General features: G+C 43.1%; 1 protein-coding gene across 1 annotated transcript; it reads right to left on the minus strand.

Moving 5' to 3' along the window:
• Positions 1-3,380: 3,380 nt before the first annotated feature.
• LOC115183106 (membrane-associated progesterone receptor component 2) lies at positions 3,381-18,003 on the minus strand. The gene is made up of 3 exons (XM_029744443.1): positions 17,622-18,003; positions 5,334-5,489; positions 3,381-4,612 (listed from the first exon to the last, which is right to left on the minus strand). The coding sequence occupies exons 1-3, from the start codon at positions 17,944-17,946 to the stop codon at positions 4,515-4,517; spliced, it is 579 nt and encodes a 192-aa protein (XP_029600303.1). The 5' UTR covers positions 17,947-18,003; the 3' UTR covers positions 3,381-4,514.
• Between the last annotated feature and the right edge of the window lie 1,436 nt (positions 18,004-19,439).

The raw sequence follows: 19,439 nt of genomic DNA on the forward strand, positions 1-19,439 counted from the left end.
TTTGATCCACAGAAGTGTATTGTGCCATATGACAACGTGTTGCTGTACTCATGGGCTGTTTCCAGTCCATTTGCCTTTTGTTTACAGCGTTTACTGTTAATGTAACTAGCCTAAATAGAGATTGTGTCATGCCTTTATCCACACAATTTTCGCAGCTTTCCTAGTGGCCGCTGATTTTAATGAAGGAAAACTGAAATCCGTTTTACCTCATTTATACCACCATGTCACCTGTGCAACTAGAGGCAAAACATTTTTAGATCACCTTTACTTCACACATACCGACGCATACAAAGCTCTCCTTCGCCCTCCATATGGCAAATCTAACCATAAGGCTGTCCTCCTAATTCCTGTTTACAAGCAAAAACTCAAAACAGGAAGTACCAGTGACTCGCTCAATACGGAAGTGGTCCGATGAAGCGGATGCTAAGCTACAGGAATGTCTGGCTAGCACAGATTGGAATATGTTCCGGGACTCATCCGATGGCAATGAGGAGTTTACCACATCAGTCACCGGCTTCATTATTAGGTGCATCTATAACGTCGTCCCCACAGAGACCGTACATACTGTACATATCCCAACCAGAAGCCTTGGATAACAGGTAAAATCCAAACGGAGCTAACAGCTACAGCTGCCGCTTTCAAGGAGCGGGACACTAATCCGGACGCTTATAAGAAATTCTGCTACGACCTCCGACGAGCCATCAAACAGGCAAAACAGGACTAAGATCAAATCCTACTACGCCAGCTCTGACGCTCATTGGATGTGGCAGGGCTTGAAAACTATCACAGATTATAAAGGGAAACCCAGTCGGGAGCTGCCCAGTGACGCGAGCCTACCAGATGAGCAAAATTCCTTCTATGCTTGCGTCGAGGCAAGCAACACTGAACCATGCATGAGAGCAACAGCTGTTGGATAACTGGGTGATCTCGCTCTCCATAACCAAAGTAAGAGCTTTAAACAGGTTAACATTCACAAGGCCGCAGGGCCAGACGGATTACCAGGACGCGTACTTGGAGCATGCGCTGACCAGCTGGCAAGTGTCTTCAATGACATTTTCAACCTCTCCCTGACCCAGTCTCTAATGCCTACATGTTTCAAGAACACTACCATAGTCCCTGTGCCCAATAACGCCAAGGTAATCTGTCTAAATGACTATCGCCCCGTAGTACTCACATCTGTAGCCATGAAATGCTTTGAAAGGCTGGTCATGGCTCACATCAACACATCATCCCAGACATCGTGGACCCACTCCAATTTGCATACCGCCCCAACAGATCCATAGAACACCTACATGAGAATGCTGTTCATTGACTACAGCTCAGCGTTCAACACCATAGTGCCCTCCAAGCTCATCACTAAGCTAAAGTCCCTCGGACTAAACACCTCCCTCTGCAACTGGATCCTGGACTTTCTGATGAGCCGCCCCCAGGTGGTAAGGTTAAGTAACAACACATCCGCTACGCTGACCCTCAACACAGGGGCCCTCAGGGGTGTGTGCTTAGTCCCTTCCTGTACTCCCTGTTCACCCACGACTGCGTGGCCGCGCATGACTCCAACACCATCAAGTTTGCTGAGGACACAACGGTGGTTGGCCTGATCACTGAAGATGAGACAGCCTATAGGGAGGAGGTCAGAGACCTGGCAGTGTGGTGCCAGGACAACAACCTCTCCCTCAATGTGAGCAAGACAATGGAGCTGATTGTGTCCTGTAGTCCACGGAGGGCCGGACACACCCCCATCCACATTGACAGGGCTGTAGCGGGTCGACAACTTCAAATTCTTAGTTGTCCACATCACAAGGGAATTATCATGGTCCAATCTAGAAGAAAAATAAACGCACACCTATTAAGGTGAGGTGCTGGCTAGCGGAGTAGAAAACTAGAAAATAAGGGAGAGCCGCACACTCTAGGAGCTGAGATGCAAAAATGTAATATCCAACGTTTCGACAGCCAAGCTGTCATACCCTGATGAAGACAGCTTGGCTGTCGAAACGTTGGATATTACATTTTTTTTGCATCTGAGCTCCTAGAGTGTGCGGCTCTCCCTTATTTTCAAATTATCATGGTCCAAACACACCAACACAGTCATGAAGAAGTCCCTACAACACATCTTCCCCCTCAAGGAGACTGATAAGATTTGGCATGGGCCCTCAGATCCTCAGAATGTTCTACAGCTGCATCATTGAGAGCATCTTGACTGGCTGCATCTCCGCTTGGTACAGTAGCTACTTGGCATCCGACCGCAAGGCATTACAGAGGGTGATGCGTACAGCCCAGTACATCACTGGGGCCCAGCTCCCTGCCATCCAGGACCTCTATACCAGGTGGTGTCAGAGGAAGGCCCAGTACATCACTGGTGCCGAGCTCCCTGCCATCCAGGACCTCTATACCAGGTGGTGTCAGAGGAAGGCCCAGTACATCACTGCTGCCCAGCTCCCTGCCATCCAGGACCTCTATACCAGGTGGTGTCAAAGGAAGGCGCCTAAAAGCCAGGCTGTTCTCTCTGCTACCACACAGCAAGCATGAAACCAACAGGACCCTGAACCAATCGCTACCCGCATTGACCCTTTTTTCACTAACTCTTTTGACTCATCACATACACTGCTGCTGTTTTATCTATCCTGTTGCCTAGTCACTTTACCCCCACCTACTGTCTATGTACGTATTACCTCGTACCCCCTAGCACATCGACTTAGTACTGGTACTTCCTGTATAAAGCCATGTTATTACCTCGTACCCCCTGGCACGTCGACTCTGGTACTTCCTGTATAAAGCCATGTTATTACCTCGTACCCCTGCACATCAACTCTGGTACTTCCTGTATAAAGCCATGTTATTACCTCGTACCCCCTAGCACATCAACTCTGGTACTTCCTGTATATAGCCGTTACTCATTGTGTTTGTTTTTCAACGTGACAATGACCCAACACACCTCCAGGCTGCGTAAGGGCTATTTTACCAAGGAGAGTGATGGAGTGCTGTATCAGAGGAAATGGCCTCCACAATCCCCCGACCTCAACCCAATAGAGATGGTTTGGGATGAGTCGGACCGCGGAGTCAAGGAAAAGCAGCCAACAAGTGCTCAGCATATGTGGGAACTCCTTCAAGACCATTGGAAAAGCTTTCCAGGTGAATCTGGTTGAGAGAAGAGTGTGCAAAGCTATCAAGGCAAAGGGTTGCTATTTGAAGAATCTTATATATATATATAGATTCATTTAACCCTTTTTTGGTTACTACATGATTTCATAGTTGATGTTTTCACTATTATTCTACAATGTAGAAATTAGCCAAAAAAGAGAAACCCTTGAATGACAAGGTGTTAACACTTTTGACCGGTAGTGTAGATACTTCTGTCTGTAATGAAATAACTCAGACATGAATTATTAACCAAATCACTTTATTATGCATGCCTGTCTCTCTCTGCAGACATATACCCAACATTAAATACATGACATGGTGGGAATTCAGCATTGCTCAACATTGACGCACATGCTTTCATAAAATGATAGATATATTTACAAGATAAGCAACTTCTCTCCCAAATGTGAACATTCCCTGATCCCGTCCCACACCACAGCCCTTTCAACATTCACCCACGTTTAAAAAGAACCTCAGCAAAAAAAAAACTAAAAGGAAAAACACAAACCATGGTGCTTCAGTCCAATACAACCCAGCAATATGGAGTTCATTACCTACATCAATATGACAGTAAGAGAGGTCTATATACAAGGTAGTGATGCGTGGAGTCTCTGCCAGTCGGTGTGACAGACCAAAGCATGCCTTCGACTGATGGCTTTAAAAAAGGAAACTAGTCTATAGAACAACTTCCCAAGAAGATGAACCGCTTTCTATAGCACCTCCAAGAAAACCAATAAACATCATGGGCAGAATAGTTTCCACCCCCCTTCTTTTTTTAGACAGGATTTTAGTAGTATAAAAAAAAACAATAAGGCACAATTAACACTTTGACCATTTCATGTCCTGGGGATTGTACCAACATCCAGTAGTGTGGTTTGGAAACAGTTGATTGATTAGAACTGTGTCAGCAGTCCTTCCCTTTGTATTCCCAATCCATCAATCAATCAATCTGAGTGATTCTAAATATGTTGTGGCAAGAACCTTACCGGTTTCAGCATGACAATGCCCCCGGGCACAAAGCAAGGTCCATACAGAAATGGTTTGTCGAGACCTTTATGCCTCTGTTCACATTTACACAACAGGGACATAGTAAGGAAAATTCTATAAAAATGTTGTTTTTCCTTTTTCAAATATTCTAACAGCACAAAGACAAGTTAATGTCATTCAAATCCCCCTGAAACAGTTTCATCACTCGTTTCTGTTAGTGGTGATCTGTATGGTGAGGAGTCAGGCCAGGGCCCAGCAATCCTGGACTGGGCTATCCAGGACTGAAGGAGAGGGAAGAGAAGGAGGGGGCGTGAGGGGGGGGGGACAGATGCTGTCAGCTGTTTGGGTCAAGGCTTTGGTTGGTGGTGTGAACAGAACAGGGCAACAGTTCAGTCATGTTTCAGGTGGTCCTTGATGTCCTCCTCATCCGTGTATTCTGACGGCTCATCCCCGGGCTTTAACAGCCGACCAACATAATCATATTTTTCTGAAATGAGAGATCACAAGGGTCAAATAAAACCACATTACACTCTAAATCGAGCACCAACATATTTCCTACCAGGGCCTAAAACAAAGTAATGTGGTATATTGCTCAATTTAACGTAATACTCTGACCTGAGTCTTTCGATCAAAATATCAGACAAAACATCAGCTGGCCCTTTAAGGTTACCTTGGTAACAGGGAAATTCCTGTCATGTGAGAATCTCACTAGAGGCCGATGTCTCTTTGCTAGCAATAGATGCAAACCAACCTAGCTTGTGAACAAAACAATGTTTAAATAGCCAAAACACACACAAGGACAAAGTCTCACTTTGGTAGACATTCGAGTAAATTAGACAAACTTTTATGCCTGTGCATATTGCTTCTAAAATCTTTCAGCAGCATTTCATTCAGTGCACACAGCCCGCGAGCTTTGCTGCGTGAGGTGGGATAGCTATAATGGTAGGATTCAGATTGGCCATTACCAGCATGAAACAAAATGGCAGAAATACTTTGAAAACAGCTACTGCAGCATTTACTCTACTAGAACTCACAACTGGCACACATGCCCATACTTCTATTTCTATAAAATGCTCACTGTAAAGGCCTGAGTGTGACTATCTGCCATGGCTGGTGAATTAGACATTCTTAGCCGCCAACGGCAAAATCTACCCGCATTTGGCAGGTGTTTTAGGTCCTGTATCCTACATATTGTTCATACAGCTTACCCATGAACTGCCTCTCCCACTCTCTGACTGATTCCATCTGAACAGCGTTGAGGTCTGACAGGTCATCGTACTCCTCCCTCAGAGCATCTTTCTCCAAACAGAACGTGGCCAGACCCCTCGATGCATCCCGGCCCGCAAAGATACCATATGGACCGTCTGTAGGGAGAGAGAAAGTTCAGTAAACAGAATCTATTCCTACTGCAGCTAACTGTTTGGTTCAGTTCTATAACGGCCGTCTGTAGCAGGGATCCCCGACTACCACGGGCCGTCTGTAGCAGGGATCCCCGACTACCACGGGTCGTCTGTAGCAGGGATCCACGGCCGTCTGTAGCAGGGATCCTCAACTCGATCCAGTCGTGGAATGATTTCTAGTGCAGAAGGAAGGTCAGGGGGACCGAACATAATTACAAATAATTTGTAGACTGCAAATTGACCGCAAGAAGCCCAAACAGATATTTGATTATGTTTTAATTTCAAACCTTGCTTACATTTGCATACGATCACATGGAATTACTTGGTTACAGAGTTCCAAAATTAAAATCACTTGGAGCTGATTTCCTGGTGTTAGTCTTATGTCTAACAAAGAAAATACTAAATAAATGAATATACAGTGCATTGGGAAAGTATTCAGACCTCTTCCCTTTTTCCACATTTTGTTACATTACAGCTTTAATCTGAAACGGATGAACCCCCCTGTTGAATCTACCCAATAATCAGAAAGCAAAAACACTACTGTCTGATTACTTAAGTATTCAGTACTTTGATGCACTTTTGGCAGCGATAGCCTCGAGTCTTCTTGGGTATGACGCTATAAGCCCGTCACACCTGTATTTGGGGAGTTTCTCCCATTCTTCTCTGCAAATCCCCTCAAGCTCTGTCAGGTTGGATGGGGAGCATTGCTGCACAGCTATTTTCAGGTCTCCCCAGAAATGTTCGATTGGGTTCAAGTCCGGGCTCTGGCTGGGCCAATCAAGGACATTGAGACTTGTCCCGAAGCCACTCCTGCGTTGTCTTGGCTGTGTTGTCCTGTTGGAAGGTGAACCTTCGCCCCAGTCTAAGGTCCTGAGCAGGTTCTCATCAAGGATCTCTGTACTTTTCTCTGTTAATCTTTCCCTCAAACCTGACTAGTCTTCCAGTCCATGACGCTGAAAAGAATCCTGGCAGGCATGATACTGCCACCACCATGCTTCACCGAATCACCGAGGCACTTCAGGTGCCTTTTGGCAAACTCCAAGCGGGCTGTCATGTGCCTTTAACTGAGAAGTTGCTTCCGTCTGGCCCGATAGGTGGAGTGCTGCAGAGATGGTTGTCCTTCTGGAAGGTTCTCCCATCTCCACAGAGGAACAGGGAAGCTCTGTCAGAGTGACCATCGGGTTCTTGGTCACCTCCCTGACCAAGGCCCTTCTCCTCCGATTGCTCAGTTTGGCCGGGCGGCCAGCTCTAGGAAGAGTCTTGGTGGTTCCAAACTTCTTCCAGTTAAGAATGATGGAGGCCACTGGGGACCGTCAATGCTGCACAATTCTGTCATCTTGGAGCTCTACGGAGAATTCCTTCGACCTCATTGTTTGGTTTTTGCTCTGACTTGCACTGTCAACTGTGGGACCTTATATAAACAGGTGTGTGCCTTTCCAAATCATGTCCAATCAATTTAATTTATCACAGGTGGACTCCAATCAAGTTGTAGAAACATCAAGGATGATCAATGGAAACAGGATGCACCTGAGCTCAATTTTCGAGTCTCATAGCAAAGGGTCTGAATACTTATGCAAGTCTGGTATCTTTTTTATATTTAATAACAGTATAGAGATGAAACGGAATGAACATTTCATATCACGACTATAGTGACAAATTATCACGGTTATCAGTACTATCAGTATTATCACGTTATCAGTACTATCAGTATTATCACGTTATCAGTACTATCAGTATTGTCACGTTATCAGTACTATCACGTTATCAGTATTATCACGTTATCAGTACTATCAGTGTTATCACGTTATCAGTACTATCAGTATTATCACGTTATCAGTACTATCAGTATTATCACGTTATCAGTACTATCACGTTATCAGTACTATCAGTATTATCACGTTATCAGTACTATCACGTTATCAGTACTATCAGTATTATCACGTTATCAGTACTATCAGTATTGTCACGTTATCAGTACTATCAGTATTGTCACGTTATCAGTACTATCAGTATTGTCACGTTATCAGTACTATCAGTATTGTCACGTTATCAGTACTATCAGTATTGTCACGTTATCAGTACTGTCACGTTATCAGTACTATCAGTATTATCACATTATCAGTACTATCAGGGTTATCACGTTATCAGTACTATCAGTATTATCACGTTATCAGTACTATCAGTATTATCACGTTATCAGTATTATCACGTTATCAGTATTATCACGTTATCAGTACTATCAGTATTATCACATTATCAGTACTATCAGGGTTATCACGTTATCAGTACTATCAGTATTATCACGTTATCAGTATTATCACGTTATCAGTACTATCACGTTATCAGTACTATCAGTATTATCACGTTATCAGTACTATCAGTATTATCACGGTATTGTTAATGTGCTGGAAATGTTCAAAAAGTACTGATACACTGAAATTTCACCAGTTTTCTATTGAAAACCAATAAAATTAGCAGCACTGCACTTTGTGTGCATAAACATTAAAATAACATTAAAGATGGCACCATGTGGCCATGAGGTAAGTTTCCCTAGTGCAGGTTTTAATGAACACAACCTTAAGTAAGCAAATCAAATAAACAACAAATAAAATTAGCAGCACTTAGGCATTTTTTGATGTGGTTGCATGAGCAGCCTGCCTTCTAAAACACTTGCTCTAGTGTCTGTGTCACAACTGTAGAGGGACCAGTAGCGTCACTGGGTTTGCCTGCAGCACGCCCACTCTGTAAACAAGGGAATAGAAAATGTATTATTGTTACATTTATAATTATTAACTCAGGTCTTTCTTCTGTGTTGCATTTGCGTATATGCAATGACCCCATGCACGATTTATATAAATACAAATGAGTCTTAAGACAGCGAGTAATTGCAATGAGCCCAACAATTGACATAAATACAGGAGTCTTTGTATAGGAGTCTATAGCGTTTCTCCTGTTGGAACACTTTTACAACCAAGTCGACGACTGACGGATTTTAAATGAATAAAACATGTAGGTTGGGTGACTAAACTACATCACGTGTTATAGTGTGCAATGGGCAAATAGAGTCTGCAGACACACGACTCGTACAGCAGCAGAACAACGTGTTATCGTGTGCAATGGGCAAATAGACTGCAGACACACGACTCGTACAGCAGCAGAACAACGTGTTACCGTGTGCAATGGGCGAATAGAGTCTGCAGACACACGACTCGTACAGCAGCAGAACAACGTGTTATCGTGTGCAATGGGTGAATAGTCTGCAGACACACGACTCGTACAGCAGCAGAACAACGTGTTATCGTGTGCAATGGGCGAATAGAGTCTGCAGACACGACTCGTACAGCAGCAGAACAACGTGTTATCGTGTGCAATGGGCGAATAGACTGCAGACACACGACTCGTACAGCAGCAGAACAACGTGTTATCGTGTGCAATGGGTGAATAGACTGCAGACACACGACTCGTACAGCAGCAGAACAACGTGTTATCGTGTGCAATGGGCGAATAGAGTCTGCAGACACGACTCGTACAGCAGCAGAACGTGTTATCGTGTGCAATGGGCGAATAGAGTCTGCAGACACACGACTCGTACAGCAGCAGAACAACGTGTTATCGTGTGCAATGGGCAAATAGACTGCAGACACACGACTCGTACAGCAGCAGAACAACGTGTTACCGTGTGCAATGGGCGAATAGAGTCTGCAGACACACGACTCGTACAGCAGCAGAACAACGTGTTATCGTGTGCAATGGGCGAATAGACTGCAGACACACGACTCGTACAGCAGCAGAACAACGTGTTATCGTGTGCAATGGGCGAATAGACTGCAGACACACGACTCGTACAGCAGCAGAACAACGTGTTATCGTGTGCAATGGGCGAATAGAGTCTGCAGACACACGACTCGTACAGCAGCAGAACAACGTGTTATCGTGTGCAATGGGCGAATAGAGTCTGCAGACACACGACTCGTACAGCAGCAGAACAACGTGTTATCGTGTGCAATGGGCGAATAGAGTCTGCAGACACACGACTCGTACAGCAGCAGAACAACGTGTTATCGTGTGCAATGGGCGAATACTCTGCAGACACACGACTCATATAGCCGCAGAACAACGTGTTATCGTGTGCAATGGGCGAATAGACTGCAGACACGCGACTCATATAGCAGCAGAACAACCTGTTATCGTGTGCAATGGGTGAATAGAGTCTGCAGACACACGACTCGTACAGCAGCAGAACAACGTGTTATCGTGTGCAATGGGCGAATAGACTGCAGACACACGACTCGTACAGCAGCACAACGTGCAGCGTTTATACAAGAGTAGGTAACACTGGAAGCTTCAGTTTACATTGACAAGCTATTAGTAAGTTAGACAGACAAACCATGACATTTTCCCCCATTCCCAAGTCCCCACATCATGCATTGAGTTAAATTAACTTACCTTGCATTCACTATAAAGTAGTGGATGATGGTCACAAAAAATGACTCAAGAGATTTGAATTGTTGCCCCCTTTCGCAGAGATTTTTCGTTTGTTTTGCATGTTCTGCAGACAGGGTGACCATCACTTCAGATGTAGTCCTCTTAGAAGGCTGAAAAACCTCCTGAGCGCTGTCGCTGCCTTCCGCTGTGTTTTCACACAAAACAAACCCCGCGTTGCAGCTGCATCAGACTGTTGCTAACTTTAGTTGATGCTGGACAGTATTTACAGTGAATTTTTCAAACCGCGGTAATCAAACACGGTTTTAATAATAATTAAAATTTGAAACAGCAATACTAACCGTCGGGAATTTTACCGTGGTTTATTGCGAAACTGGTAACGGTTTCATCCCTAATACAGTACTAGTAAAAAGTTTACATCTACCCGTAGCTCAGTTGGTAGAGCATGGTGTTTGCAACACCAGGGTTGTGGGTTCGATTCCCACGGGGGGCCAAGTACGAAGAAAAAAAAAATGTATGAAATGAAAATGAAATGTATGCATTCACTACTGTAAGTCGCTCTGGATAAGAGCGTCTGCTAAATGACTAAAATGTAAATGTAAAATGTACTTAAAAGGTTTCTCTTTATTTTTACTATTTTCTACATTGTAGAATAGTGAAGACATCAAATCTATGAAATAACATATATGGAATCATAGTGGTAACCAGAAAAGTCCTAAACAAAATATGTTTTATATTCTTCGAAGTAGCCACCCTTTGCCTTGACGACAGCTTTGCATACTCTTGGCATTCTCTCAACCAGGTAGTCACCTGGAATGCATTTCAATTAACAGGTGTGCCTCGTTAAAGTTAAATTGTGGAATTTCTTTCCTTCTTAATGCGTTTGAGCCAATCAGTTGTGTTGTGACAAGGTTGGGCCATCTTCTGTATACCACCCCTATTTGGTAAAAGACCAAGTCCATATTATGGCAAGAACAGCTCAAGTAAGCAAAGAGAAACAATAGTCCATCATTAATTTAAGACATGAAGGTCAGTCAATCCGGAAAATGTCAAGAACTTTGAAAGTATCTTCAAGTGCAGTCGCAAAAACCATCAAGCGCTATGATGAAACTGGCTCTCATGAGGACCACCACAGGAAAGGAAGATCCAGAGTTACCTCTGCTGCAGAGGATAGGTTCAGTAGAGTTAACTGCACCTCAGATTGCAGCCCAAATAAATGCTTCAGAGTTCAAGTAGCAGACACATCTCAACATCAACTGTTCAGAGGACACTGTGTGAATCAGGCCTTCGTGGTCAAATTGCTGCAAAGAAACCACTGCTAAAGGACACCAATAAGAAGAAGACTTGCTTGGGCCAAGAGACACGAGCAATGGACATTAGATTTCCAGTCTGTCCTTTGGTCTGTGTCGTCCAGATTTTTGGTTCCAACCACCGTGTCTTCGTGAGACACAGAGTAGGTGAATGGATGATCTCCGCATGTGTGGTTCCCACCGTGAAGCATGGAGGAGGAGGTGTGATGGTGCTTTGCTGGTGATATTGTCAGTGATTTATTTAGAATTAAAAAAGGCACATTTAACCAGCATGGCTACCACAGCATTCTGCAGCGATATGCCATCCCATCTTGTTTGGGCTTAGTAGCCCTTACACCTCCAGGCTGTGTAAGGGCTATTTGACCAAGAAGGAGAGTGATGGAGTGCTGCATCAGAAGACCTGGCCTCCACAATCACCTGACCTCAACCCAATAGAGATGGTTTGGGATGAGTTGGACCGCAGAGTGAATGAAAAGCAGCCAACAAGTGCTCAGCATATGTGGGAACTCCTTCAAAACGGTTGGAAAAGTATTCCAGGTGAAGCTGGTTGAGAGAATGCCAAGCGTGCGCAAAGCTGTCAACAAGGCAAAGGGTGGCAACTTTGAAGAATCTAAAATAACTTTTTTGGTTACTACACGATGCAATGTGTTATTTCATAGTTGTCTTCCCTATTATTATAAAATGTATGAAGGAAAAAGGAAACCGCACACTGCTCTTGATAGTATCACTGATATTTAATAAGCTGTACGTATCGGCCTCACGGCCTTCGTCAGAGCTTTTGTGAATAAAAAAAAAACAAAAAAATCAGCACCTCTATGTAGACCTAGCCCCACCCACATCCATTCCACGTATGGAAAGGGGTTGGAGGCAAAGGAAAAATAAATAGATGCTACCAAACATAACAATATGCATTTCACAAACACTACAAAACTGTATAAGTAAGACGCATGAAACACGTCCATAAAACCACAATGAGGAGTTTTCATTCATCATTGGGTACATCGTACGAAAAACATCAGAGGAATCTGAAATAGGGACATAATTCATGTTCAAATTCACAACATACATAGGCATTTCATCATTAAGACCTTTAGGAAATAATGTCTGGAGGATGAAAATCCCAAAACATTCTCTTTTACTCAGAGTATTATTAATATCACCTCCCCTGTCTGATATCTTGACTTTCTCTAAGCCACAAAATCTAAAGGTAGAAAGGTCATCATTAGGTCAAAAGCTCTGACGAAGGCCGTGAGGCCGATACGTAAAGCTTATTAAATATCAGTGATCCCATCAAGAGCAGTGTGCGGTTTCCTTTATCCTGTTTCAACTGTTGCCATGCACATGCAAAAAGATTGCTCAGATGTGCGAGTGCCTTTGAATTTTGTATTATAAAATGTATAAAATAGTAATAATAAAGAAAAACCCTTGAATGAGTAGGTGTCCAAACTTTTGGCTGGTACTGTACATTTGCAATAAAAAAAAGTACCCGTTTTTGCTTCATCATTACGGGGTATTGTGATGCCATTACGGGGTATTGTGATGCCATTACGGGGTATTGTGATGTCATTACGGGGTATTGTGATGCCATTACGGGGTATTGTGATGCCATTACGGGGTATTGTGATGTCATTACGGGGTATTGTGTGTAGATTGATGAGGATTATTTTTTATTTGATCTATTTTAGAATAAGTCTAACGTACCAAAATGTGGAAAAAGTCAAGAGGTTTGAAAACTTTCCGAATGCACTGCAAGTATTGAAATTTAAGTTAGTTAAGGTGTTAAGACTAAACAGGATGCGCTCTCAGCCCTACAGCTTGATGGTGGTTATACAAGTCTGCTATACTAAGCCTACAAATTATATTATCATCATTATAATAATGTCAACAACAAGGAGAACAAGGAAAAAGGAGGGTTATTGTTATAATTTGACAATTTGGAACAGTCTAAACTAGGGATGCACGATATATCGGTGAACATAGCGTAAATCAGCCGATATTAGCTACAAATGCCAACATCGGTATCGGCCGATGTCTAGTTTAACGCCCGATGTCAAAGCTGACATACATACCTATATAACGAAGGTACATGACGTAATGACGCCACGTAAAATGTTGCGCTATACGTGCAACACAGCATTCCTAACCTAGCCCACAATGTCTACTGTGTGGATCGAGCAGTCAACACGTCAACATTTCAGCGAAACAACTCAAAGGCCAAATCCATTAATGCCAAGATAATGGAATTCATTGCCCCTGACAATCAACCGTTCTCTGTCGTGGGTGATGTTGGCTTTCGCCAACTGGTCGAGCATTGGTACACACTACCAAGTGCGCTATTTTTCAGATGTTGCCCTACCGGAGTTACACAGTAATAGCGTCACTGCTATTAGCATCACGACATACATACTATGGAAATCCGTTTGCGTGTCAAAAGACACAGTAGCACTGTCAAAGCTGAACAAAAAAAGTCAGCAAACAAGCAAACACCGTCCACGTACGATTTGTTTACAATACCACGTTGGTAATAAAGCATAATTTGTTCGACCGCAACTTCTGGGGTAGCTAGCGTTAGCTTGGTACCTAGCTAGCACCAAAACAATCAGCTTGAAAACAATGACCAGTTAAAACTGCAGTCATTTTCATTCTTAGCAATAATACCAGAGGCTGGTCTAAAGAAAAAAGTGTAAAGCCTTTATTACAGCAAAGATTAAAAACAGCTGAATTTGTGAAATTGTTGCACGAGTATTGGTGCTCACAGAATCAGTAGACTATCAACCAAACAGTCAAACAGTCTCATTTCTGTACATATACAGCATATGGATGAGTCGTAAAGCCCGGCATATTAACAGTTAGGCTATTGATTATAGACATAATTAAGTTGGAGTTTCCTCTCTCCTCCCTTTTCTTAGACTATAAGTCAAGGTCTGTTTCCTCATCTCCTCCACATTGTTCTCAACACCAATATGCTGGTTAACTTTGCCATTATGCCCATCGCAACATGGTCTAGGAAAAGGCGCCAATTCAAAACCGCCCTGATGTGTTTCAGAACCACGGACAGCGACCACTATCCAACGCAGCAGAATGCACATTTGTTATAAAATAATTTTTATTAGTGTTACACCATTGTTCTTAAATAATATAACCATATGCAATTTCAGTAGCACATGTCTTAGAGGGATGGACTGTGCCATCCCAAAGGCCTCCACAACGGATCAGTCCACTCAGACAGGCGCGAATCAGACAGGCGCGAATCAGACAGGCGCGAATCAGACAGGCGCGAATCAGACAGGCGCGAATCAGACAGGCGCGAATCAGACAGGCGCGAATCAGACAGGCGTCTTATACACCATGATATTAATTTTTTTGCTACTGCTCGACTAAAGAAATCCAGGTCGACCAACAGCCTATTGACCAGTCAAATAAATGGGTTCAGCCCTAGTTAGCATAGCATTAATACTCAGAATATGGCTTTTTGGTCAACCTATAACGTTAGTTGCTAGGTTAACGTGATACGATCTCAAAACCGTTAGCTAATGATAGATATCAGTAGGATAATTTAGCCATTATTACAGAGCCCCACCTCGTTATTACAGAGCCCCACCTCGTTATTACAGAGCCCCACCTCGTTATTACAGAGCCCCACCTCGTTATTACAGAGTCCCACCTCATTATTCCAGAATCCTACGAGGAAGACCACATCTGCGTTTTAAAGGACTGACATGAGCATGATACCGCCCATCTGCCTATGAAAGGGCTGTTTTGTTTGAATATAGAAGGTGATGTGTAGGAACTGTGATATTTCTGCTGTGTGCAGCCTTGACAGATCCCATGGGATGATGCAGTGCTGATAGGCCTATTCTTTGCCATGTTACAGCCCTGTTCAGACAGGTTTTACTAGACGTTGGTTTTGTAATTATTATACAAGCATGTGCATTATTCCAGAGGACGATTCATACATGATTCGTTTTTTTCTGAACTGCCCTCTGTAATTCTTAATATTTTCAAATTTAATTGACTCGTGACGGAAGCCTGGTTGTTTTTATTGTATACGTCACGTCTAGACAATAATACGCTACACTGACAACTCGTGCTTGGCTGCCAAATGTACTGTATCGGTCTCCCCATAACATTTAAAAGTGTGATCATAATCATCATTTTAGCAATCCATCCATGGTAGATGCCCTTCCACACGGGTCCCGTGTGGCTCAGCTGGTAGAGCATGGTGTTTGCAACGCCAGGGTTGTGGGTTCGATTCCCACGGGGGACCAGTATGGAGAAAAAAATGTATTTTATGTATGCATTCACTACTGTAAGTCGCTCTGGATAAGAGCATCTGCTAAATGACTAAAATGTATAACAATGCCCCTCATTCTATTTGAGCAGCTGAACAGTATTTGCACTTGACTGTTTACAGATGAGAAAGTGAACTTGCCATTTCCCAAAAGTTTAGCGGTATGCTGCTTTGTGATCTATTGCCTAGGACAGGACTCTCCAACCCTGTCTGTGTAGAGTCACCATCCTGTAGGTTTTCACTCCAACACTAATCTAGTGCATCTGATTTAAATAATTACCTGGTTGATAAACTGAATCAGGTTAGTTACAACTGGGGTTGTAGTGAAAACCTACAGGAAGGTAGCTTTCCAGGAACAGGTTGGAGAGCCTTGACCTAGGACACCAACAGCCAGCCAGGGTTTCATTAAATAAGCTATTTACATTTACATTTTAGTCATTTAGCAGACGCTCTTATCCAGAGCGAATTACAGTAGTGAATGCATACATTTCATACATTTAATTTCCCCGTACTGGTCCCCCGTGGGAATCGAACCCACAACCCTGGCGTTGCACACGCCATGCTCTACCAACTGAGCCACAGGGAAGACAATTTAGGCCCAATTAAACTGATGTATTTGGTGACGTTCAACTTCAATTCACTGGCACTATGAAGAATTGCTTAGCCACACTCATTGATAGCCTAATATATACTTTAATATACTTTTGGTGAGTTTGAGGCATGGCAAGATTACCAAGATTTAGCCTATGCATACGGTTCTGACTCTCTCCCTCGCCGCCATGACAAACACCAGTTTGGTCTTCGGACTGTTGCGTGTAGAATAGCTCAGCCTACTCATTTACAGCCCCTACATTAGTGAACTTGAAGGAAGAAATTGCAAAATACAGCATTGCCATAGCCTATATCTTTTTTGTTTAAAAAGGCAAGTCAGTTAAGAACAAATTCTTAATTACAATGACGGCCTAACAGGCCTCCCCTAACCTGGACAACGCTGGCCCAAATGTGCCCCGCCCTATATGACTCCCGATCACGGCCAGTTGTGATACAGCCCGGGATCGAACCAGGGTCTACAGTGAGGCCTCTAGCACTGAGATGCAGTGCCTTAGACCGCTGCGCCAAACGGGAGCCACTTTTGCTGACCGGTTATGACGGTCTGCCCGGTGGCCGACATGCCTTCCCCTCCCTTCTCGCTCTTCCTCCTGTGAAACATGGGAGTGTGTTCCAAGTAGACTACGGTTTCCTCTTCTGCAAAAATACTGAATCGTAGGAGTCGATTCCAAGCTTTGACAGCCAGAAATGGGAGTCCACGGACAAGAAGTAGATTATTTTGGAGTCGACTCCCCAACACAGGGGCTTGGTTTTTGACACGCTTTAGGGAATAACTAGCTAGATAGCTAACGTTAATTAGCTAACGTTAGTTTACTCTTTGTCCCCGTTGAAGCAAACGCTAATCAGTCTGTTTAGCTAACGAGCTAGCGAGTTAATCTGCATTTGTACGTTACCTATGTAACAACAAGTAACGCAAATGTTAACGCTAAATTATCTAGTTTACTTGAGCTAGCTAGTTACATTAACATAAATCACCAGCTAGCTAACGTTAGCTAGGTCTATAGTTGCGTACTCCATTTTTTGAAAACAACCTGATTCAGGTTTTTGTGGACATTTCCGTAATACTTTAACTGGGTGATGTAACGTTAGCTAGTTAACATGCGTCAGTGTAGCGTGGCTTTTGCAGCTAGCTCAACTAGCGTTAGCCAGCTAACCTAAACTAGTACAGTAAACATGCACACGTGTCTAACTACAACCTAGAATAAACTAGCTAAAGTTAGCTAAACAAGCCAAGCCAAGTGCCAGACTAACTAACCAACTAAGTTAGTTGGCTAACGGTGCTAAATGAAAACAGTAAAATAACTGTTTAGGTAGCTAGCTGCTAACTTGCTTTAAATGGAGTTAGTTAGCAGGCTAACTTTACCGAGCTAGTAGAAGCTAACTATTGCACCCAAACAACCGATGCCATCCAGTGTGTTTTATTTCCCGTTACCGGATTCTTACCTCGGCCATAAAACGTTTTTCCGGTGGTAACATCGAATACTTTCATATTGACAGCCATCATGATCCGGGGGTTTTGCAGTCCATCGTATTCCCCAAGTTGCTCCAAAGTGAAATCCCGTCTTCTCATCTTCGGAAGAGACGAGGCCTCGCTTCCTTTAGCGGCGTCCACACCAATCCGTTTACCCCATCGTCGATAAATAACATAGCAGATCGTAACAAGTAAAACTAAAATAGTTAAATTTAACAACATCCCGCCAAGACTGAAGGCGTCCGAGTCGTCTGAAGTCCCCAGCCCTCCACTCGTCCTGTCTCCATCGTCCGCCATATTGTCGAAAGCTCCTTACCATCAGACACCCCCCATTTGGGGCTCCTCGTCCAATATGATTGGCCTGCGTCAATAATTCAGGGACAAACACAACAGACAAAATTGCTATTTGTTGAAGTGATAAGTGACAATTTGTGTATTCTTTTTTTTTTAAGGCGAGGGAATGCAATTAGCAGTTTCTTAAGGGCACTAAACACAGTTAGCCATTTAGAGTAAGGATTAAGGACAGGTATTTCTTGTGAAATAAATAACAATAGTTTGTAGGCATTTTTTTAACAACGCTTTTTTTTTTCTCCCCCTGATGCAAATCAATTTATTGCATCCGCCATGGAGTCCAGTTTCATAATATTACCTTGTGTCCTAGCTGTTTGCCGTAGTTTTGAAGTAAACGCGGAAAACAGGACTTATTTTAGGGCATTTTTCACCCTGACAGTTCCTAATAGTTCTTGAACGCGGTGTTCCCAACCCATCAATGCGAGCTTCGCTGTTGGTAGAAATGACATTTACTAGCGTAAACCTGGTGGGTTAAACCTCAAGTAACTTGACATTAACAGCCACTTAGTGAAACCACAGATATAACAAAGAGACAGATATTTCACCAGATGTTTAAATGTGAAGCTTCCGGTTGGCGTTTCCGCTCTCTACCAAATATGGTAGTGACAGGAAGCCCAGTGGCAGAAGATGGAAGGAGATGGATTTTGGCCGAAATTCTGCACATTTTCTCATCGGTAAAACATTTAATCTCAATACAGTTTTTGGTTTCCAAAAATAGAATCTGTTACGAACAGAGTGGACTACGTGTCGTAGACATAATCCTTTGACAAAGGTGTACCAAAAAAAATGTGCGTTGTTTAGAAGGAGTAAAAAGGCGAATTGAATTATTGCACAGGTGCCGACCTCCTTGCTTGTTCTGCCCACTATGACAAATGTATTCCCATTTGAAACGACAGGTGGTGGTCTATCTTGGTTCAGTTATAAATATTCTTTGGTGAACCAGTCGTCTGGGGAAACGTTGTGGTGACCCATCTTGACAAAGTTGGCTGGCACCTATCCATCAAAAGTTAAAAATTTTCTGGTCATAAAAACCTGTTTTCACTTTGTCATTATGGGGTACTGTGATGTCATTATGGGGTACTGTGATGTCATTATGGGGTACTGTGATGTCATTATAGGGTACTGTGATGTCATTATAGGGTACTGTGATGTCATTATGGGGTACTGTGATGTCATTATAGGGTACTGTGATGTCATTATAGGGTACTGTGATGTCATTATGGGGTACTGTGATGTCATTATGGGGTACTGTGTAGATTGATGAGAATATATTTTTTAATCCATTTTAGAATAAGGCTGAAACGTAACAAAATGTGGAAAAAGTTAAAGGGGTCTGAATGCTTTCCGAATGCACTGTAAATAAAATTGTCATGTCTACTTCTGATAAGCTTCCCAGTAAAGCAATACAAACAATCAAGAATCCCATAAAAGTGCTCAAA

The sequence above is a fragment of the Salmo trutta genome, unplaced genomic scaffold (genome assembly GCF_901001165.1).
Source record: "Salmo trutta unplaced genomic scaffold, fSalTru1.1, whole genome shotgun sequence".
Taxonomy (NCBI): Eukaryota; Metazoa; Chordata; class Actinopteri; order Salmoniformes; family Salmonidae; genus Salmo; species Salmo trutta.

Coding starts and splice junctions, on each gene's coding strand:
- LOC115183106 (XM_029744443.1), bottom strand. CDS start 17,946: ATGGCGGACGATGGAGACAGGACGAGTGGAGGGCTGGGGACTTCAGAC. Junction 5,490..17,621: donor AAAAACGTTTTATGGCCGAG/GTAAGAATCCGG, acceptor CTCTCCCTACAG/ACGGTCCATATGGTATCTTT. Junction 4,613..5,333: donor GTGGGAGAGGCAGTTCATGG/GTAAGCTGTATG, acceptor CTCTCATTTCAG/AAAAATATGATTATGTTGGT.